The sequence below is a fragment of the Salarias fasciatus genome, chromosome 1, assembly GCF_902148845.1.
Source record: "Salarias fasciatus chromosome 1, fSalaFa1.1, whole genome shotgun sequence".
Taxonomy (NCBI): Eukaryota; Metazoa; Chordata; class Actinopteri; order Blenniiformes; family Blenniidae; genus Salarias; species Salarias fasciatus.
The window spans coordinates 24,199,504-24,223,630 of record NC_043745.1 but is presented as its reverse complement, the minus strand read 5'-3'; the positions used below and the strand labels follow the sequence as shown (position 1 = coordinate 24,223,630).

General features: G+C 41.7%; 1 protein-coding gene across 5 annotated transcripts in view; it reads left to right on the top strand.

Annotated features, from left to right (window-relative positions):
* Positions 1 to 24,127, top strand: part of syt7b (synaptotagmin VIIb) — a 105,960-nt gene that overhangs the window by 79,126 nt on the left and 2,707 nt on the right. For 2 of the 5 annotated variants that reach the window (XM_030094564.1, XM_030094531.1), the window contains 3 exons: positions 5,230 to 5,352; positions 19,222 to 19,357; positions 23,793 to 24,060. In XM_030094564.1, coding sequence (XP_029950424.1) covers positions 5,230 to 5,352; positions 19,222 to 19,357; positions 23,793 to 24,060 — 527 coding nt within the window. The remainder of the gene's footprint in view (positions 1 to 5,229; positions 5,353 to 19,221; positions 19,358 to 23,792; positions 24,061 to 24,127) is intronic. The other 3 variants (XM_030094540.1, XM_030094556.1, XM_030094548.1) reach the window with 3 other exon arrangements.

The following is a 24,127-nucleotide window of genomic DNA, read 5'->3' as shown; positions in this document are numbered from 1 at the left end:
CCCCCCCCCCCCGTATTGAAGTTTCTAATACTATTCCACTTTGAAACATTTGAACTCAGTCCTCTCTGTATCTCAGTCCTCTGATGGATGCTCTCTCCAAAGGTTTTCTCTTGAATGCAGGTCAGGACTCATCCATAGAATTTTAGAAACAGTCCAGCTTTTATTTTTAACTCTTCCTTTGGGCTGCTGAACTTGCAGTGTGAATCGATGTCCTGCTCAGACCTTTATCTCACACACAAGATTCTGACTGGATGATACATTTCTTTTCAAAATGTCTTAGTAATGTTCAGATTTCGTCGTTCATTTGATAAAGTCAAAGGCAGGAATCACAGGATGTCAGAACCTCAACCCTGCTTCATGCAGGGAAAGCTTGAGTTTTCCTATAAATGCATAATTCCATGCCTTCTAAATCAGCTTCTGCACTGCGTTCCTTCCTGGTTTCATCCGTGCATCTGGGCACAGAATGCCAGAAAGATGACGGCGTGTCGCTGACATGCGATAGCGAGGTCCCCCTTGATCTCCACCCTTGAAGCATTACGTGGTGGAGTGCGCAGCCTAAAAACCTCCAGTCCAGATTGTTCCAAGTGAGCAGGAAGCTCTTTTGATGTCTCTGTGATGTGTTTTTTTTTTCCCTCTCTCAATTTGAACGAACTTTCATATCATTTTCTCATTAAGTTTTCTCTCAGTTCCACATACAGGAAGCGGCTCGACAGTGAGATCAAGGATTTTAAGATCTTTTCTGATTGCTTTGCAGCCTTTGGAGCTGTTGTGTTTATTGATACTATTTCCGATGCTGTCAGCCAACTAACTCAAAAGAAAACCCATCAGCCATCATTCATTGGCCACTGCAGTAAAACACTGGCAAGAATGATTTGATATGTCACAATAATTATGAGAATCCTTATGTTGAATTTTTTTTTCTTACCAAAAGAAAGGTAGGAAATGTTTTGTTAGAGTTTATTTTATTTAACATGACAAGCAGGAAACACCAAGAGGGCTTTTAAACCATATCTGGTGTGCATTTGTGAAGCTGTGCAGGTTTGTGTGTCTCTGTTACACATGTGCAGCGGCACAGCACACGAGCTGCAGCTGCAGTGAAATGTGGGGACTGAGTTTTGTTATCCCCCTCCAGGTGGATCTTTTCGGATTCGATGCAATACAACAGTAATGAATTATTAGCATCACTGAGGGCAAGGTGTAACACAGCCCAAACAGCTCGCAGCAGTGGGGAAGTCATTAAAATACATAAAACACAGATTCAGCTAGTTGAATTTAAATATATTAGCCACGAGTGTTAAATAAGCTGCGCTTCAATCCAACCCTTAATTTTTAGTTTCCTAACATAACCTCCCTAAATATTTAGAATACCTTCTAAATTCAAACAACTCAAACAGGTTTGAGCTATTTCTTTTTTACCTCACAGTTAAGTCCTTAGAAGCTTTGCAGCGTCGATGATATTTGCTGTCCAGCAGTAGCTGTGAGACACTGAACACAAAGAGCTCTCCTCGTCCACTTGACTTGAATGATAGATTACGGACAATGCGCTTCATGTAAATGCCTCCCTCCCCTGCAGACCAGGCACACAGACTCTCACACACACCCATAAGCAGTGGCCTGTCCTCCTGTACATTTTTTTTTTTTTTGCATATGTACTCATTCCCAGTGTCTCGGGGCCAGTGACCTCCCCGCCTGTGTGAATCATCATTCAAATCAGGCCGGGCACATATATAAGTGAGGTCCCACTGCCCATTGTCCCCGTCCTCATGAATCTTTGTGGACCAAACACGTCATGTGTTGACCCTGGAGGGGGGGACACGCCACGGGGAGCGGGACCGCTGTGCATTTATGATCAGTGAGGTATGAACATCCACCTCAGCGGTTTCACCTTCAGCCTTGTGTCCACGGCTGTCGCGCAGCATGGCGACTGAGCCGCCCCGCCTTCGCTCCAGATCAATAGACGCGAGCGTAGGTGGTAATGATTTCGACATCCTTGGGTTGGAGTGCGCGTGTCTTTTTTTTTTGGTCGCGTCCGTAGAAATCCGTTGGCTTTATTGATGAGTGTCATGTTGGGTGCTGTTTACACGCGCCCAGCAGGCCGCTGTCTCTTAAGTGCTAATGCGTTCCTCCCGTTGTCGATACTGTTTCAACAACAGCGTCTTGTTAAGACAGGAATGCGCCGCAGAAAGCACACGCAGGCGGGCGAAAATACGAGCGTGTGATATGCAGAGATGAGAGCAAGAACATCAAAGGAAAACTGCGCAAGAACTGAAAATATCAAGCAGGATGACATGAGAGTCGCTTTTGAAAGAAATCTTTTGGTTCTGTTGATATTCATTGAAGCGCGGTGTGAACTTTTAACACACGTATCCAGTGCTGCCATAGAGTTTGCCTGATCATTAGAGGATGTGATACTTTTTTGTGCTTCTTTCTAATTGACACACAGTTTCAAAACCAACGCTAAAGTAGTATTTTTATCAAACATATGTGCATTTCCATAATTTAATTGAGAGTCACAATCCGGACGGTTGTTATATTCTGACTTTCAATCCGGTAAGGCGGCCACTTCCCGACAAAATAAGTTAAAAAGGAATAAAAAGCAGACTTACAGTTACACATGAAAGTGTCAGCGAGCTGAAATGGAGAAAGGTTGAAGAGAAAGTATAAGAATCGAGAAGTATGCGTACTGTAAACCCACCGGATTGGTTAAAGGTGAGGTTCACATGGCCTCGTAATAGTCAACAAATCATCATACGAAAAATTCAAGCATTTACAGCACAATAGAAACAGCTGAAAATTGACATGGTATATCCACCGGTTCAAGGTTTTTTTTGGTAAGGCTGCTAAAATGTCCTTGTCCCTCTCTATACCATGAGTACTGGGGAGAGCTGATACGCAATGTGAAAGTTTCCTGTGAGTCTTTTTAAAATAGTACGAATTATTTGCAGTTTGTTTGTTTTAATTGAAATGAACTTCTGAATAAACGTTTGGTCAAAAAGCACAGTTCCCAGAATAAATAAGCTTCATTGCTTCTATTAATCTTGCTGAACACAGAAGGAAATCAGTTAAACAACAGTCTTCGATATAGCAAATATAAACATGTCAGCACTGGTAGTATAACCACCATGATCGATCATCGAGCTGCTTTAATGTACAGTATTAACTTAATCTTACTACAACACTCCAAGTCCAAAAAAAAAAATACGACCACTTCTGTAACACGCCTCTTATGGATGTTTGTTCAAACATATCCACAACTGAAGACAATAAAGGAATGGAGATGTCTGCAGTTCAGCCTGTCTGCCATAGATGCTCACTTCAGTGAAGCATTTCTTCTGGCGGCCGTACGTTATCACTCAGTAAATTGAAAACAACCTTCATAAGAAATTGATTGCATCCACATGCTTGTGAGGACGTAAACGGTTCGCTGAGGCATTATGTAACCGCATATACTGTAATGATGAATCATACTGTAGCAAAAAGCACCTTATGGATGTGTCTAACTGTTATATATCAAAAGTCGGCCCTTAATGAAAATTGCTTTTATCATCTCCTGCGTTTTCATTAGATACACTTCGCCATGAAACAGTAAACCGCAGAAATGTGTGGATTGCTCTAATGTGATCTTCACACCGATGTGTCTGTGTTTGAGAGCTGGAAAAAGACTCAACGCAGTGAGAGACGGATGAATGGACACCGAAATCATCCATTTCCTCCTGCAGACATTGCTCATCTCGCTGCTCGCACAACAGTACATTAAGTCATCACAAGGACTACATATTATCTAAAATATGAGAACAAGACTTTGTAGTAAATCAAAGGCTGGATGGCTTTTAATAGCACACTCACAGCCTCACGGCATCAGCCAAGGAAATGGTAAAAAAAAAAAGACCTTCTTTCAGTGATAACAAATTTCTTTTCTTCTGACCTCTAATGCAGTCTCATTTACACACACAAGGAACGAGCAGAACGTACCTGACAGCTGAGAGCTGCTCATGAATTATTTGTGTGAGAGACGTCGCTAATGATGGCGGTGGCAGATTATGTGTCCTGATTATTTAAGCCACCCTACGGTAGAATGAGGTGTTGCTGAAGTTTCTCATTAGTATTTTACGGATTGTGCGTTAGTTTCAGGTAACAGCGCTGCCATGTTAACACGTCATGTATTTATCAATGTCCAGAAGAAAGGTGAAGTATGAACTGAAGGCAGTGATTTTAATTCAGACAAGAGTCAACAGCCAGTGAGTGTTAGATTACAGCCGAGTTGTATGAAGTTGTTTAGTTTGGGGATTTTTTTTTTTCTTTGACTTTATCTTAAAATTTGCTAACAAGACTACACTGTTGAGTTAAAACCATCAGAAATGGAGACCAAAGCATTAACTCATGCGAGCAAATAATGAACATGTTATTGTATGCTTGTTTTGTAAAATCATCGTCACCATTTTGCAGAAATGCAAACATCTATCAAATATAAATAACTGAAAGTTATAACTAGGTAGCATTTGATCATTACTGTCAGCTAGTACAATAATGTGAAGGAACTGTTTTTACTTGACATTTTCATCCGTTTCATACAATTGTGTCATGTGCATGTCTGATCACACACAAGAGATGAGGCGAGGTCATGGCTCCTGTCTAAAAAACAAGGAATGATGGTCTCTATTTCCAATACATTGCACAGAGGTTACCATTTTAACCTTTGTTCAAGGTCGAACAAATCCATCTATAACTTCAACAGATCAAAGTCTGCTCCTGGAAAACCCAGCACTGCTTATTTTATCAGATGGACTGAAATACGTCTAGAAAGTGATAAAACAGGCTGTGAGGTGTTTTCTTTTGCGCTGCTTGGGTAATAAACCATCTTTCAATCCAGTGTTTTCCACGTTTCACAGATGATTGTGTTCAATGGCATTTGCACCAAGTCAAGTTAGAAGTTAAAGGTTATTAAATAAAATTGTAAGAAATGCATGCCGTTTTTCCCAAAGGAGTTCACAGGAAACAAGTTTGAATGAGATGCTTTGCTCAGTATAGTTTCCTCACCACAGTCTACCACCTCTCTCCCACTCTCTCTGTGTGCTGGGTGGGTTCCAATGTTTCTGTCCCTGCCTGTTTGTGTGGTGTTGTGTCGATTGCGTGTGTGTGTGTGTGTGTGTGTATGTGTGTGTGCGCGCGTGTGTGTGTGTGCGTGCGTGTGTGGTCCCGTGACGTCTTGTTTGTCGTCTGTGTGTCCAGTGAGGGGAAGATGGTTGTTCTGTCTCTAGCAATCGGGCTGGCTGAACAGGATGACTTTGCCAACCTCCCAGACCTACAGGAAGCGCCAGCGAGCAAAGAAAATGAAACCACACCAGAAAAAAGGTAACGAGAGAAAGAGAGAGAAGAATGTGAGGCATGTGGTTAGTTAAGCACAAAAAAGAAAAAAACCTTATATAGCTGAGGTGACTAGTTGTCTTATGTTGGAGAGGTAAGTGATGATGTGTAGCTCAAAGGATTTATTATTATGAATCATAAATTATTATTTATTATTTCTTTTTCCTACTTCTGAGAATAAATCATGCCAAAAGGGTAATGTGGAGTAAAGGCATCCCCGTGTTCCCCTGATTTTTTTTTTAACTCCCTTGAACAGACCCCCTGAATCCCCAGGCCCCTGAGGCTAGCCCCACACTTTGGAAACTACTGTTCATCGTGATGTTGTTTGCTTTTCAAGACTGAATTGAATCAGCTCAAAAATGTAATTATTTTCTTCACAGAATCAAAAAAAGGAAAAATTCTTCACTTTTTCTTTATTCCATGAGAACAAAGCTGTTAGTATAATGACAGTGAATCTTAAGAACCTCTTGACATTGATCCAGTTTGATTCAAAAGGATTTTGATGACCTTTTTTTTTTGGCAAAAGCAAAATTACACTCTTTGCACAAGAGAAAATACTAAAATTCTAACAAAAGGAGTCAGAAGGAGCACAGAAAAATGATGCCACGAGACAAAACAATATTCTTTTACTTAACCCATAAAGATCTGAGGTGGCTTACCTTTGTGTACATCTCCAATACATGATGAATAAATGCTTTTCCCCTCTGGAGCCCGGTCTGCGCCGACGCATCGAGGTTTAATTAGTCACCTGGTTTAAATGGCATCATCTGGAACATGCTCAGGTTACACAGCTGTCGTTTTAGGCCTTAATGGTGTACGTCAGAGATGTGTCAAAGCTTTGCCTTCACTGGTACTAATGTAATTCTGCTTGAGAAATCAAATCCTGACAATTGTAACACATGATTAAAAGGCTCTGTGAATCCAAACTGTGTGACCTCTGCTTCAGGAGAAGCACAACACAGTGCTGACGCTTCAGTGTTTCCATCGTCAACCATCAAATATCGATTAGTGCTACAGCTTGAGCCCAGACTTAAAGCTGAAGTCATTCATAACAATCTGCAGCAACTTAAAAAGTGAAAAGTCCTGCAGCAGATGGCTCGGTTCCCGGAGCCTCGGTCTCAACATGGTGCAATTAGTCGGAGATTAAAGAGACAGAGAACAGTAAGACAGTGTAAATCTGTGAAGAGTCCTCCAAGACGCTTCATATAACCAACCAGACAAACCGACTTTAATCTGTTGTGGGATATTTGATTTATTTATTTATTTTTTTAATTTATTCATTCCCTGCTAATCATTTTCAACGAGGCCCCAACACGGCATAATGGAATGACAGTAGTCAATATAATGGCAGGCAAAGGCAACAAAACAATGAGTCGAGACTGTAGAGTGAGTATAAACCATTTATTAAATTTAGAAAATTCCATAATTATGCCCGATTATGAAATAATCTTAATTCAGTAGTAATACTTGCTTCAGTAAATTTTAAATTTTACCAGCTTTCCATTTTTTTTCAACAGCTGCTCACCTTTACTTTTTCAATTGCGCATTTCATGTTTCACGTTTCTTTTCTTTCCGGTATCACATTTGTGCCCACCCTCTCTCATTTCCCATGTGCCCCGGGTTCTGCTTCCAGACCTTGTTGAAAGTCTGCCTGTCTGCCGCTCTGCGCTGCTGTTTTGATCTTTCAGTCGTCGGCACTGGAGAAGGGCACCCTCATTATTTAGGAGCAAGATTCCTCACATGAAACACTCGTCTAAAAATATGCTAACCTCTCATCTGGCAGTGATCTCGCAGCAGCCGTCGGAGACGAGCGCTGTCTCGCAGCTGGTGAACAAAGAACCGAGCAGGCCGTTCTCTTATCACATCACTCTTTGAGGGATAAAGTACTTATCTCGCTGTTGTGACGGGGCTCCGGATAAACCGGTGTGTAGTTTAGCATCTCCCAATATAGATCAGTCCTTTAAATGCTGCTTTTAAATACCAGCAAATTCTTTTGAATGCATGAAGTTTTCCTGAAATTTCTTAGTCTAACAAGCCTTTCGGACGAGGTTATTTGATGAAAAATGGAAGTCTGCCGTGGAAGATAAGAACATCGTATAACTGTAGGTTTTCTAATTCCATTGGAACAAACACAGCCTTTCTTATGCTTTTTAAATTGAATTCCTTATGTCACACACCAGTTTACCTCTAGTCCCCAAATCATTCTCTGCCCCCCACCCCCCCACTATCTGGAGGCCTGTTCAAGCACCTAACTCTAATCACAGACAGCCAGCCAGCCTCTGCCCAGAGGGGTCGCGTGGGCCAAGTTGTCTAGTGTCCTTCCACAACTAATAACGGCTCTCCATCATCATCTGTGTCCGTCTTCCTCGTCTCGCCGTCTCTGTCGCTACCTCGTGAGCGCCCGGTGACCATCTGCCGGCTGGCTCCCGGCCTTTTTTCTCGGAGCCCAGCAGACTGAGAAGGACACGACGGGATGATCCCACCAAGATTCTATGTGACAACACGAGACATGGTCAGACACTAAAAGGGGGGGTTGGCAACGAGTGGGAAACCTTTGCTCTCAGCTTTCCAGAGAAAAATATGCTGCGGGATAAAAATACACACACCCGCGGAGGTTTGAGCTTCTCCTGGTTTATTAATGAAATCACCGACAGCTTAGTGCAAAAAAGATCCACCCACAACAAATGTGGTAATAAAGAAATCTGGGGACAGAAACAAAGGCTGTGTGGCTCTGTGTATTTGGCCGGTCTATATTTGTTCAGACAGTTCTTCTAAACATGGAAGGCAAATAAGCACAAGAACGGCTGTAAACACAGCATTGGCGTCGGGGTGAGAATGAAAGCACGTCCTCTTCACAATGGCTAAAATTATAACTCATATGGAGCGATATTTTTGTGTCGTCTGATTATTTCACATCCAATATTCATCGTCGTTCCAGCTCCGTTTGTCTCTCTAGTCACTCAAACAATGTCTGTTAAAGTGACAAATATTCCACTGTGCTCCTGCAACTTGTTGCTGATTTCTGAACAGACATCTGCTGATGCCACAGTGTTGACGAAAGCAACTATAAAACTGAAAGCGGAGACTCTGCAACAGGAAGAAAAAGAAGAAAAACACCTTCATTTAATCAATATCGGTGATCTTATTGTATGCACAGTTAATTGATCCCTTGTTAGTAATAAAATTGTAGTGGAGCTTTAATGTGTTTTTAGGAGTCAGTTCTCGCTGATCAACAACAACGCTGCCAAAGCAAGTTATCAGCAGGAATCATGGCTCATAAAACACCATTCAAATGGAAATAGACTCACATAAATGAAGAGATTAGTGGCAGTAGGAGCACATAATACCAACTCGAAGTAAGACTTTATTCACGTTTACAAGCACGTCAAGATGTAATTGTGAGTTATTTTACCATTATATCCACACACACACATTTATTCTGCCAGACTGGATACTTCCTTTTTAATCTACAAGGGAGATTTAATCAGATAATTCCTATTTTATTATTAAATGATGTAGTGTTGAGATACCTTCTCCATCTGGACAATCAATATATACATGTATTATTTACACGTATATAACAAAAAATGATAATTTTAAAATGTGGTTTTTATAAAAGACATTCTGAAGATTAACTGTCGAGTTTTTTCTTTTATTTTAGCCTGAACCACTTTAACAACTACCTACCTCAAACAATCATAGGTTATGCAATAGTGTAATGGCTGCTTTTATTCCGCGTGTGCGTGCACATGTGGGCGCCCCTGCCAATTTTCCGTGATGTAGATCACTTCAGGTCAGGTGTCAGGGTTATGCATAGGCTAATGCATAACGCGCTACATGGAGTATGTAGCCTCGGGTCTTTACTCACTGGTTATATTTGCTTTCATTTGTGCTGCTATTTATAGTGTTTTCTATGTAAGCAGCTTCATATGTGGGCAAAATAGTCCTGAGGATGCAGTAGAGTAGATATTTCATCTTTATTTACTTATTGTTTGGTTGTTTGAAATAAAATTAGGAATCATGTGGTTCTAATGTGAAAAAAGATTTGGCAAAAAAACTAAAATTATTACGATTACATTGTTTTTTTCTAGCATCACATATAAAAACAGCTGGTGTTTTGTCCTTCAGTCATAAATAGACTGTTTAAAAATGTACTAACACTGAACTTACACATCCTTTTGCTACCCGTGACTCAGTTAAAACCTGTAAATCACAGCAATACTCATCCGTATGTAAATTCATCCCTAAACAAGCGCGCTGTGAGTCACTTGATGTTAATCTGTGGTTTGGTTTGCGATGCGTCTTTCCTGAGCTTTAACTGTTAACTATAAAACCTGTCTGGACTTGATTACATTTTAAAGATCAAATCCCTGTTGACGCCAGCGCAGCTTTGAGTTAATTTTATTAGTGTCAACAGACACATTTTTCCTCCGAGCTGATCTGTTATCTGCAGACTAAGCCAGTGTTTTCCTCCCTGCGAGTCTGAGCAAACGGTCCCCTGATCTCTTCTGTGTGGCTTCATGCGAGTCGGTCTGGGTCACCGTGGTCGGCCGGCCAAAGCCCTGCGGCGGACCAGGCGTAATCACCCACCTGCAGATAACTATGATGGAAGCTCGGAAGCTGTTTGTAATATTATCATCTCAGAAAGCTGCTGTTGCATAGCGGAGCTGCATCTTAATGAGCTCGGAGATTCGCCACACACAGAGAAGCAACGGGGAAATAAATATGAATAAACCCAAAAGGGCTTACTGGTCCCGGACAACCTTCAGGTCTGAAGGTGGAGTTGGTAACAGCTGTAAAACGTGCACTGCTTTCTGAAACGCAGCGTGTCCGCTTCCACTCGGTGCCAGCCGAGGATGTGCAACGCCCACGCAGGGCTTCGCTGATGGGACACCGGAATCAGACAGGAATGTTTTCAACGTGAAGCTCTGCAGCTAATCCTGTTTTACGATGCATTTTACAGTTGAGTGCCTCATCCCTAAAATTTACAGATTCTTAAGTATTTTGACACCTTGTCAACTCTTTATTTGGTGGTTGTGGTCTTGTATAAAAGGCATGAAATCAATTAACCGATTCCCATTTCCATTCAGTACATTCAGATGTTTGTTCATTGCTTTGGATCCGTTCCTGCACCCCAGCATTCAACAACAACGTCAGCAAGCAGTCAGTGAATCCGGCTCAGAGCTTTATGAGCACCTAAACCGAACATGACACAGAGTAAATGTTGCACATGTTCGATGTTCGCAGAGGCACAACTTTGAATTAATGCTTCCAGTTTGCTGAGTGTACAAACAGTCTTTTCTGCCGATGGCATCAAAAAAATCTCTACAGTTGTGTTTGCGGGCTTTTGTGTTGCCCCTGTGAGTTCAGACTATTTCTTGAGTGTTGACAAAGTGTGAGAACTTATATTTGATATTTTCGCTCAAAGCCTGAGTGGAGCAGGGAGGTGTTTTCTTAGATTATCATTTAGTAATACAGATTAGCACATTCTGACTGCACGGCACCGTATGACATTTAATGTGCGCTGTTGCTTCAGCTGTTTTTTTTTGTTGTTTGAGCCGCTGTACACTGTCCGTGGGCTTCAGAGGTGTAATCTTGGCCATGCTAACGCTCCGCTGCTCTCGCTGAGTTGCACAATGCCAGACGGTACAGTATTAATCAGGAAGGAAGTTGTTGTCACCCTTTATCGGTTGGCATATCGGACTCTTTCAATTGTGCGTCTGAGCCGGCAATCACAGCGAGTCGAGCCTTCTAATGACTCTCCAGCCGGTCACCGAGCCCGTGGCAGACTCCACAGTCGGCAGCGGCCCAGGAGGAAAGATGATTGGGGAAGAAAAAGCCATGTAGGTCAGCACAAATGAGGCATCTTTAAAAAAAAAAAAAAAAACTGTCAGAACCAACTCGGGAGCTCATTCACCATTTCCCTGCATGCTTGCTTGTGGCTTCAAGCAGTGAGCTGATTTAAGAGAGCTCCTAAAAGGAAACTGAGGAGGGCTTCACAGCGAAGGTGACAGTGATCAGCGAAAGGGTGCAAAAAAGAGGGTGCCCAATATCTATAAACAATTTTTTTATTGATTTTATCACCGCTGCTGAAATGGCTCCAACATCTACCGCACGCTCTTTTCCTTCCCTCTTTATGCATGGATTTATAAATAGAGGCCGACTCCGAGGATAAATCTCAAGAGGAAGGTAGCAGAAGTCTATTCAAAGAGCATCAACCCGGTCGACCACTGTAGATGGCTCCATTAGTTGTATTAGCTGGAGTGTCGAGGGGGGCGGCGGCCGGGTGATTTGTCCCTGCTGGTGGGGAGCGCTGAGTGGGCTGACATCGAGGCCCGGGCCTCATCCATCACGGGGCACGGGACCTATATTGTGTTTCATGGTCTCCTCGGGCTGGCGTATGATCAGCAAGACCCAGATACACAGCATGTTTATGGAGAGGCACTCGCCATGCGGGCCCTGCTGGTCGCTCTCATCCCTCATGTTCCCACCCGTCCATCTACTCTCCCTCCCTTTACCCCCCTGCCTCCCGTCTCTCTCCCACCCCTCTCATCAATTTCCTCCTTACTCTCTGCTGCTCTCATTTTGTTTTTCCAATAAGACTTTTGCCTTCTCATCTCGCCTTCATTTCGTCTCCACCTTGCTTCATTTAATTGTATCCCTCACACTTTTTCTCTTAAAAAAAACTCTTGTGCTTCTCCAGTCGATCTCTTTCTGCTTTTCTCTTTCCGCAACGTCCTTATTCATGTAATCTCCCCTCTCCTCAGGGCGATGACTGATGTTATGATGTGATGCTGCTACATCAGCACTCCGTTGTTGCAGTCGATGATTCAAACAACTTTTCTGATTCGGACAGATTCTGCCTCGCTGCTAAAGATCAGAGAAAGGCGAATAATTGATCAACAGTTTTCTTACATTGGTATATTTCAGAGCGTCTTATACACCCGCTGTCTGTAAGTGCCGATTTTATTTGTTTTCACTTCAGATCTTTAAGTTGTTGTTTTAATTTGTCATCCAATCTCAGTTCTATTTCCTGTTTTGTTTTGTTTTGTTTTGTTTTTTTCAATCACTTGAATGATTAGGGAGTAAATGATATTCAGACAGGGTTTCCAGATGATGATCTAAAAAACAAGTGTGATAAATCTTTGCCACTTCACAACTTGTAAAAGAACTTCAGGCAGGTCAACTCAGTTCTGTTGGCATGACTTCTGAAGATTGATCACTGGGATTTAGGAGGGTAAACCGCTTGTTTTCCTCAAATCAGCCATATAATCCACTTTCTTTCAAAGGGTAGTCAGTCTACTGTAAATCAGTTTAAACTGTGATCAACCTCGTGAAGGAAGTTGTGTTTTCACTCTTGGCGTTGTTTTAACCCATTTCTCAGATTTGTAATTTTGTTCAGCGGAAAAGAGAACGATGCAATTTAAAGCACAGAATCAGTAAATGAATAAAATGCACAAAATTGTTAACAAATGACACAGTATGAGCATCTTTTCTGCTTATTGTATTTTGTCTCATTCAATAATGTCACAGTGCTAATGTCTTTATGTTTATGGTACAAGAACATTTCTTGAGTTTTCTTCCCATTTTCTTTAAGCCGGAGTTCTTTCTTTGTTTCTCCAATAAGAACTCTTATAATATACATTCATCAAAGCTTTATAAGGCAAAAGCATGTCATTTAGTCAGTAGTATTTCATTAAAGCAGAGCAGGGTCTCCCTCTGACAATGCTCAAGTTACACCGGAGGAGATATTTTTGGACCTGATGGCCTCTTTTGTCCAATTACACAGAATCTTTCAACTCAAACTGAGGCCATGAGGTCAAAAGTTGAATTTTCCGTTTTCCTTTGTGGGATCGAAGCACCCGTTCTCCAGAGGATATTGTCCCCGACCTTCACGAGGATTACATGTCTGCGCTCGTGTGCTCGTTTGTTTTATTTTCTAGACTCACTGGCAGTTCATTTGCATTTCCCCGGCCGTCTAAAAAAGGAAAGGTAAAAAAAAAAAAAAAAAAAAATCAAGTTTCTTTCAGCCTGATAACCCAGACAGTTTCACAGTTCTTCCTTTCCCCCTACTGTTTTGAGTATAATATGGCTGGAAGTACATTTGCACTTCTTTTGGGCATTTATGAATCAGTCTGGGGTTTTTTTTTTTGGATGGCGGTGGTGGGGTGGGGGGTTCAGCATGAGCTCACACATCCACCCTGTTATGTGCTGAGGAGTTCTTTAGCAGGGTCGCAGGGGGCTGGAGAAGTGTAGGTATGGAGAAGTCAAAGAGAATGTTTCAAAGGCTTTCGAAGAGCCTGGTCCTTTTGCCCTGTGGGCTTTTTTTTTTTTTTTTTTTTTGCTATTTTCAATATATGCCCCTCTCAGTGGAGCTTCCTTGGATTTCGCTGCCCTCTTTTTGAAGGCTCCAGTTGCTATGGTTACTGCAACACAGTGTAAACGCACGGTGGTAGTGAGTACAGCCTTAAGTGGGAGCACACTTTTTGGTAGCCATGGTTACGACAACCTCTAAAGGATGAATTATGTAACTGATGTTGTGTTTTAAGCGAGACCGTCTCCAAACTGGCAGAGAGAGAAAAACTTGCAGCTGGAGATATTTATGCGTGTTTATTTCCAAAGTTAATCTCGGGTTTTTTTTTTTTCCTTGAGCAAAAACTTCTGCTTTCTAATAATTTCTGAAAACATTCAGCCATAATATTATGACTGAATTCCCAATATTGTGGTTTCCTTTACAACCCCGAAGTTCAACTTTTAGGTCTTTTCAGGCATTTCCTTTCTGAAAATGTAAGAGTTATTTCCATTAATTATGTTCGAGATAAAAATGAAACTGAAACTTCTTAGGTTACTCAAACCAATTTTGCAGCATTTTTGCTTTGTGGCAGTGTGCATTATCCTGCAGAAGGAGATCACTGCTATCAGGAAAAAAACATTTATGTACATGTGATGCAACAATGGGAGCTGGATATCGAACATCCACACGGATAGCAGGATAATGCTTTCTGGTGCCATGTGTTCCACAGGTAAGAAATACACAAAGTCATCCAAATGCTTCTTCACTTGCTGCATGGCCAACTTCATCTGCTCTTATGCTTATTTCTGTAACAACATTAACAGCTGCAGCCTGACCCTGTTTGCCTGTTCATTACTTCTCCTGTTTTGGACCATTTTGACTGATACTGACCCCTGCTGAATGGTAGCACCTGATATGAGCTGAAATGTATATTCAAGGTATTATAAGTGATGGAGTAATGATAAATGATAATCAGCATTATTTTTTTTATATAATCGTGGTCTATTTGTATCTATTTGAACAGCAAGGAGAATATTTCTGCTGTTTAGGGAGAATGAACAGGTTCATAAGATAATTATTCTTCCCAATCTTCCCTCAGTGTGATGCATGATTATTTCTATCATGTCTCCTCATTTTCTGTGTATCTCTGCACAGAAAGCTAATTTTTTTTACATGTCATCATGTCTGGGTGGGATATTATGTAGCAGCGGCGCCACAGAATCTGTGTGCATGCATGTGGGTGCACGTTTGACATTGAGTAAATATGTTTATTTTCTCACATGGATGAACTCACCTCACCACCACACCCGTCAGCCACCCCCCTCTGGCCGTCACAGCGGCACCGGCCCTTCGAGGACACAATGTACCGCAGCGGGTTATTTGCCTTTCATGTCGTCTTTTGGGGGCGACGGTGACGAGCAGACATGTTTATCCGCCAGCGAGGTGTGTTCAGTTCGTCATGTTAATTCAGCACTACTGTACATCTGAACCCAACGTATAGGATACAAGAATAAATTAAAAACAATCTTCCCATCTTTTGTGACTATTTCTATTCATGCTCACAGAGAGAGCGTTCCTTGTCTGTCTGTGTGGAGTTTGCATGTTCTCCCTGTACCTGTTTATGTTTACGTCTCCAGTTTTCCCCTGCAATCCGAAGACATTCTTGTTAGACTAACAGAAGATGATGAATTATTCATAGGCTTGAATGTGAATGTGGGTCTGTCTGACTTGTGACCTGCACACCGTGTACTCTGCCTTTCACCCAGCGTCGGCACAGATCGGCTTTATCCTCCACATTGGAATGGTGATTCTTCATTATTGCTGTTATTGTTGTGGTTCTTGACAAATTAAGCTATCACCTCAAATTCAAGGCATGGCTTTGCTCTGCATCTTCTACTTTTATAAATGTCATCCATCAGATTTCTCTCTTGCTAACTGCTAGATAATCTGTTTTTTTTCTTTTAAACATATTATCTATTTTTTCTGTTTGTTCTTGTTCCATAGACTGCACATATTCCCAGCAACATTTCATTTAATTCATTTTATCTTTTTTTTTATTCTGCTATTGGCTATATTTACAGGCTCAAGTGGCAGTCATTGACACAGCATCAGATCCATGCAAATTCTACTTTCTCTTTTGCTGAATGCATTATCGGCCTGGAGCAGAGTAGTGAGAGTAGTGAATGTGTTAAGATAACAAGAGCTCAAGTGAAGAAAGTAATGACAGTTTTTGAATTTAGAGTTCGGCGATCGGGCTGGTGATGACAGTCACGTTATGGAAATGACCCAAATGAATGGTGAAAGCAGTACCCTGCACCCCCGCCTCACCACACCCGGACGCTGATGGTGGTAGTGAAGTGTTATCGCTGGGTGATACATCGGAGGTAGATGATGGCTAAATGAAAAACGCTACGTTGGACTTAAAAGCACAACTCAGATTGGAGCTAACTGCTTTAGGACCCGTGGGGGGGAAAAGATAATTGGATAGGGAGCGGTGATGACGACACTGGCAGTGGTTTTTCTCAGTTGGAGTGATTTTGAAGATAGAACAGCAGTGAAATTCACAACCTCTAAAGACTCCTGGGGCAGAATATGCTCTTATATCTTCCTCATTGAGATTGTGCTTCATAGTTCGTGCTTAATTCTACCCAACAAATGTATATACCTGCCTCATTCTGACTACTGTTGCAGCTAGTTGTAGCCAGTCCTGACCGACTCTGAGCGAAATCTGAAGTAAACACTGGACAGCTCTCCATTTTATTCCATGTCGTGCTAAAGCAAGGATACACTGACATCCACATCCAACAGGCATGGCTTTTAATTGGGTGACGAAGCTGGAGATCCCCAAATAAGTGTGTAGCAAACTCTGGTAGAACATGCAAACTCAGATATGGTGACAGCACTCACCACTGCACAAAGGAGTGTATCATCCTGTATATATGCAAGGCTGCATTTGTAATATCAATTTTTATAGGCCAGTGAGCAAAAGCACCGCATGTTCTCTGCATGACCTAGTCTTAGATAATTTATTGGAAAATAGCTACAGCAGCACAGTGGAATGGAAACGCCTTCGGTGTAAATAATGAAGGAAACGCCTTGCTGTTTACACAAGGTCGATCGTTTGAGATCCAAGTGATCCTGGTCTTGTGTGTTGGATGTCGATTTAGTAAATGTCAGTGGTCTCTCGTTCAAGACAGATCATCCTACACTTAAGCATTTGCGAACTCTTTGAGCAGAGACCCAGCAGACAGGAATTCATTCTGTGCTTCATAGTCAAAGTGACAAATCCCTTTTCAGATGGCCTCGGTTGGGCTAAAACTGGGCTGTTGGTATTTGTAGGTGAGAGTAAACATTTGAAATGTTTTTTTTGGGGTGGGGGGGCTGCATTGTAGCTGCAGAGCCAACTCTGAAAGCAGAAATATGTCATTGACTGTGACAAAGAAACACTGCTTCATGGTCATTTCATTAAAAACAGTGTCTGTGTTTCATCAACAATGCAGGTGGATTTTTATTTACTGTAGTATAAAGATGAACTTTCTCTTTGCTGCACCTGAGCCATAAAATCTACCTGGAACGCAAACAACCAGAATTGTATTTTCATGTATGAAGTGTGCTGCTGAGATTTTAACATTGGCAGTAGACTCTCTGAGCGGCTGTGCCAAAAAACCAGCCGTTTTCAAACTGCTCCCACACGCCAAAACAATCACCTGCTCAAAATCATAAATATAGGGGGAAAAAAACTCAGATTTTCTTAACTTCCAAAATACACAAAGGTTTTTCCTTATGCCACTGTAAGTCTTTTAGCTTTAATTCAAATGTTTAATGTCACTAAATAAAATAAACCTTATGTTACATGTACTGTATGTGTTGCCATTCAGGGCATGTGTCTGTGATAAGAGAAACATTTCATAAATGTTAAAAAAAATAAAGGTGTCTGAAAGAATTCAGATCAGGTTTTCTTTGTGAACTGATGAGTTTTAACACTTAGCACACTTGTTTTGAGGTGAAAAGGCAGAGTGCTGCGGCGCAGGCTGGAGTCGAGCCAGTGTCAGAGTGTGACCGCCAGGTCTCATATGTGTGACTTCCTTGTGTTATGTATTTATTTAAGGTAACACCTTCCTGTGTGGTGTGCTGGGAGTCGATCCGAGAAGCTGCAGCTGAATGTTTTTAGCTCAACCTGTGAACATTGATTATTGACCTGCCATGAAGACGACGCCTTCCGGGCGTCTTCGTCAGCCTGCACATGCAAAACTGAGCCGTGTTTGGCGAGTGCGTGATTCGTGAAATTGGTCAGGTTGGAAGTGAGTCCGTGCTGCATTGTTGTGGCTCCCGACCTGCAGATCACAGAAAATAAATGCAGAGTGACGAATCAATTCTTTTCTCCTCCAACCCGTATCCTTTTTTTCCTCCTCTTGTTCAGTGTCGCTCCACTTGTGCTTGTCTCTTGGCCGTATAACCCCTGTCTGTCTCAAACCCCTCTTTCTCCAGCCTCCTGCTATTTTACTTGCTCACGTAACTCGTCTGTTTGCTTCTTCTTTCTGCCTTGAGAGCGTCCGACTCTGGAGTCCGACCAGATCTGGGCTGTTTTGCTTGCACACTTTTACCTCATCTCCCTTTGCTCTCCGACTTGTGTTTTCTAAAGCCTGCGTGCGCGAAATTGTGCGCGCTGATGTCTCAGTCTCCCATTAATTTGAGCCAGTAACCCCACTTTCTTGATTCCATTAATCCTCTGAGTTTTAACACAAACAAATCCTCTTCTTTTCCTCCACCTCAGCATACACATAAATCTTCAGATTTATTCCTCTTCTTAGATTATCTTTTCAACAAAGCCTTCTTCTAATCTCAATTCCACTTCTACCTTTGTGTTTCAAGGCTCGCTCTCCCGTTCACTCTCTCTCTCTCGCTATTTCTGTCTCTCCAGTTGCTCACAGTTTGTTTTGTTTCTTTCGTCTGGGTGGTCTCACTTGCAGCGATAAGAGCTCTTTAGTCTTATTTGTCAATATGACTCAACTGCTATCAGATCTTTGTATTTTCCCAAACGGTTTGATAATCAGGTACCAATTTACCCCACATATTTATTTGTTTCTCCTTTTCTTTCACTGTAATATATATATCTCCTCTTTGTGCTTAGAGTTTAGTTTGGTAAATTAGTGTCATTTTACACAATTTTCAGACTGTGAAGTGACAGATGGTGATGGACAAAGTTGTGTGTTTGCCTTTGGAGGTTTGTTTTCTCTAAAAATAAATCCTCTAAAACAGTAAAAATTAGATTCTACATGATGCCGTGAGCAACTAAATATTGATAATAGCTTCATGACCATTCCATAGTCGGTATTTCTTTGTTCCCAGGCAACGAGCCCTTTTGAAACAAGACAGGTACCTTTTATGAACAGTGTATGCCACACTCGTATGCCATTATGTGAGAAGAACTCTCCATGTCTTAGTCCACATTAACCTCAGATGGAAATTACACAAAACTATCAGCACCTTTTTTTTTTTTTCAATCGACTCATTCTAAGCATAAACGTGAATATATTTTGTTGTGTTTGTGTTCATGTTACCAGAACTCCAGGGAACAAACCAGGCAGCAGCCCCAGAGGTCAGACGCCCGACGAAAGTGGACGGCGCCACGAAGCCAACTCCTCTGTTTCCGACTTGGCGAACTCCGTCACCAGCGACATGCTCATGGTAACACACGATATCCGAGCGCTGACACATCTCCAGCTCATTCATTGTCACTTGTCATCATTGTTGAACTCAGCTATATTTAGAGAAGAGGCGGGGCCTCTGTCAGTAAAGACATGTGAATTATAATAAATCAGACGGCACAGAGACTCCACATCCTCTTTTCCTGATCGAGAATGAAAGTTACATGAAACTTTCAAGATGAGGAAGAGGAAAAGAATCATATGGACATTTCAAAGACATTACCTTCATTTATGAATATTTAATCATGATTGTAAACACTGTTATATAAATGCGAGACGTCTTGAATGGAAAAACAAAGGCCTGAATACTGTCGACCATCTCTACTTTCTACATTTGACGTGTTCAGTGGTTTCCAAATCTTCTGTGATCTTCAAAAAAGTTATGATTTATGGGTTTTAAATTGATTGAATTGAGGGATTTTCAAACTTTTTTGATAAGTACAAGACTCCCTAGTCTCTTTAAAAAATAGATAATATTAGCAAATAGGAAGGTTTACCTTCCTGTGTCTTTCTATCACAACTTCTTTTCAAAAATTAAATGGTCAAAAAGTTTATGTTGGAAAAGTTCTCTAGTGCCGCTTCGGAGGAAGCCTGCCTCACACTCACACAGCTTTAACTGCTTCAATGATTTTCTGCTCGAAACTGGATAATAAAAGTTTCCCTGTTTAAATAAAATGTATAAAATGCTGCTTTTGCAGTTGGATCTAATGTGACTCAGTCTTTGGACACTGAAGATTTGAAGCTGTTAAATACGAAACACATCCTGTGAATGATTTCTTTTCTTTTTCTTTTTACAAAAATTATTTCAATGACAACATATATATTCTTTAAATATTTCAGTTTAAAAAAAAAATCCTTATTCTCTGATTAACTTTTCAACTGTCGTATTTTGTACTGTTTTTGAATGAAAGAAACTCTCTCTGAACATCCCAAAGACCAGATGTGCATTACTGCAGTCATTTTCAAATCAGGTCTGTCTATCCTTCATCCTGCAGTCTGTCTCTGCCAGATGAGATGTCCCGCAAACCTGGATTCAGTTCTGGGAAGCTGTACGAGTGTTTTTTTTTTTTTTTTTTTTTTTTCCCATCCTCTCACGTCTTTAATCACTCACAGGAGTCCTGTTTCCTTCCCACTCTGCTCACCCACCTGTAGAGCTTGGCAGTATCTCAGCTGACTGAAACATACAGTAATCATCACCCTCGAGTGAGGCACCGGGAGGGGAGGGGAGGCGAGGGGAGGGGACAGGCGCCTCGTTCGGCGGGCTTCGGTAATTAGCTGTAAACGAACGCGCGCTGCTGTGGGTGCTGTGAGAAAAAATGGCAGAGATGGGTTTGAGCAGGGTGCAATTATGTGGGCTCCATGGTGCGTCTGAGGAATTCACAGTGTCGGTCCTTAATGATAATGCTCATTCTGGGCACTTTTTGCCAAAGGCGCCTATATGTTTCACAACCCTCCCTCCGTGCTGAAAATACCCATCCTGCACCGTTCAGCCTCCCCTGCCGCTGTGGATGGGCAGAGTGCTTTTCCGCGGACCGTATCCAGAGAAAGACAAGTGTGAAATAGTACTGAGCGTGAGAGTATACAAGCAGGTCTGCGAGGCGTCTCAGGTGATCGGGGATTGGGGGAGGATGGTGTCAGCATCACAGGGCTGTTATCTGGATCCACTCTGACACAGCTTTCATTGCGTGCGACGCTGAAAGTAAATGTGTTTTCGCCTCGTTATCTAACGTCTTAATAGACTATATGCACACAATGTCTTAAATATGTCGTGTTTTAAAATTGGTCGGTTCATTTTGCAGAACAGCTGGCCACTGCTGGATTAAATCACCACACAAAATGTAATGGTGCCTTTGATTATTCGAGTATTTTTTTGCTCCAGATTTATGGCAGTGTGTGTATGGTTGACTCAAAATGGACAGCAGGACCTCTGTTAGTCATCAGGAAAGGGCAAGTCTGATCTTGCTCCATGCTGGTGTAGCGGTTAGCATGCACACCTCACAGCAAGAAGACCCCCGGTGGATGTAGCTCCAGGCTTGGAGCCCGTGTGGGTTTCCTCCTCCAATGGCTTTGGCTTCACTCCACAAAGAAAAGACCAGCACGTTGGTGTGAAAATGCATGCGTGAGCGTGCGTGACATGCTGGTTATCTCCGATCTGATGTGAACTGGAATAGGGTCCACACCAAAGACTAAATTTATGTGAGTCTTTGTTATATATGGGATTTTTTTTCCTTTATTGTTCTCTTTACGTTATGTAAACTGCTGCTGCGTGACATTTGCCAGTTGTGGGATAACAAAGTGCTCTTGAACTTGAACCCTAACTCGGATAGAGTGGATAGATAAATTAAGGTTTCACGTTCTCTTCTCCTGTTCTACTCTATATCACATTATTCATTTCACGGCCGCTGAAGCCGATTTCAGCAGACTGTTGGTGCAGGCAGGGATTTATTGCCAGTCCATCACAAATATACACACAAAAACAGGCACATTACTTAAATGCATTTTCTACACTATTGACAGAAACTAGAATGCATACACTCAGTGCAAAAATAATGAAAAAAGTCTCCAACTTGGCTCAAGTTGTGGCTCCCATCACTGTGCAGTAACAGCACTAACCACTTCATCACCGTGCTGGCTCATGTCTGAGTTTGTTCCAGTTTCAGAGATGCCAGTAATAGATAGAATGAAGTTGGAGATTAACAATAATAATTACAAGAATAATTTCAGTGTTGGCCTTTTTCCGCAACAAATATCATATCTATTCTGTTGACTTTGTTTAGTTTGGTATTCCACCGTCTTGGCATCCTCTGCACAGGTATTGTTTGGGTTTCAGAAACAATATATGAGAGACAAATTTCAAAGCTGAATAGGAAGGTTGGAAAGTGCCCAATTGTGGAGAATGTGGAAAAGCAATTTGAGCTAGCTGTTGGGTAGAGGACTACCTAATGAAAAGTGATCATATTCAGCATGGAGAACGACGCCATCAGAAATGTGAGGGAGAATACTGAATTGGATATTAAATTTCTGGAACCGCTCCTTGAATAATGCCTCTGGCTCCCCCCCCCCCCCCCCCCCCCCCCCCCCAATCAGATAGCACTTTTTTAAACTGGATTTCTTTCCCTCTCTCCAGGCCACAGCGCCATCAGTCAGAGGGTCTGTCTCGCGACAGATAATCCACCTCTCATCTCCACACAGCCACACACAGTTTCTCCCCTTATCACACAGCAGACGCCGGACACGTGACACAACATTATGCCAGTTTGCCAGTTAGAAGCTGTGTTTTTTTTTCGATGCTGAAGTGTAGAATTAGTGCCCCCTGTGGATCGGAGTCTAAATCTCTTGATTTAGTGGGAATCCACCTGTCTGCTCCGCTGACAGAGATCTGTGTGTGTGAGCACGCTGTGAGTATTTTGACCCTGTCTTCTGATAAAACCACTAAATCTCCCAAGGTAGTCGGCTCACTCAGGTCTACATTGGAGTAAAACTAATGGAGTGCAAAAAAGAAGATGTGCAAGGTGTACAATGATTTTAACAATGATTTAATAAACACCTGAAAAGCATTTTGAGTCATCACTGAAAATACGATTCTGCTGTTCAGTTTGTCGGCCACCATATGTTAACTCAGTGTCCTCACTGAAGAAACTACAAATTTTGTTTCATCGTTCATTGTTGAAAATAGTTCCAAGATTTCAGTTTAGATTCACAATAATGTAAAGCATTTAAATTAAGACAGAGTTATCTTAGCCAGAGGTGACTTTTAAGCATTTTCTTAAAAAAAAAAAAAAAACCATCCATCTCTGTTTTTGAAGGCATACAGTTCTAGCCATTTTTAAACCTCACACTGAATGCTTATGTCCTGGTTTGCTGGCGTAAGTTCTGATTATTAGAATTATGAAACTCACAACAATGTTTAAGGTTTTTTTCTCAGTTTGAAATTATGTTAAATGTATTGGTTTTAGTAACACCGAATGTCTATCTTTTATTTATTTTTCACACTTTATTTACTCCACATTGAAGCACTTGAGACTTAAAATATTCATTGTTATTGGTGTCCTGTGCCTTTTCTATAGAACGTTAAGCAAAACAGTTTTCATTGGCATTCATCATTTATTTATATATAATCAGATGTAAATGACACAACCATTTGTGGCTCATAATATTTCTCCATATGACCGCATACAAATTAGTGCTTCTGTCCCACTAATTGCTGCTATCTCAATATTTAGCACAGTCATTTACTAATGTTTACTCTGACTGTCATTAACTCACCATTGGAAGAAGCAAAAAGACATTCAGAAGTTACCGTTATTCACTTGTGTAACAAATATTTCAAGTTGCGTTTGCCCACTAACAGAGAGACAGCTTTCATTAACATCCATTAAAATCTACTGTATAGCGTTCACCATCTCCTCTTCCTCTCCTCGTCTCAGCTGTCACCAGGTTCAGAGGAAGACGAGCACGAGGGTCCAATATGTGAGAAGCTGGGTCGCATTCAGTTCAGTGTTGGCTACAGTTTTCAGGACTCGACCCTCACTGTCAAAATACTCAAGGGCCAGGATTTGCCCGCCAAGGATTTTTCCGGCACCTCTGATCCATTTGTCAAACTCTACCTGCTGCCGGACAAGAAGCACAAGCTGGAGACCAAAGTCAAGAGGAAGAATCTAAACCCCCACTGGAACGAGACCTTCCTCTTCGAAGGTATGATGAAGGTCGCTGTTTAGCTTATCGGTACGAGCCGCCGGCTTTACTGGCTGAACTTCTCTCG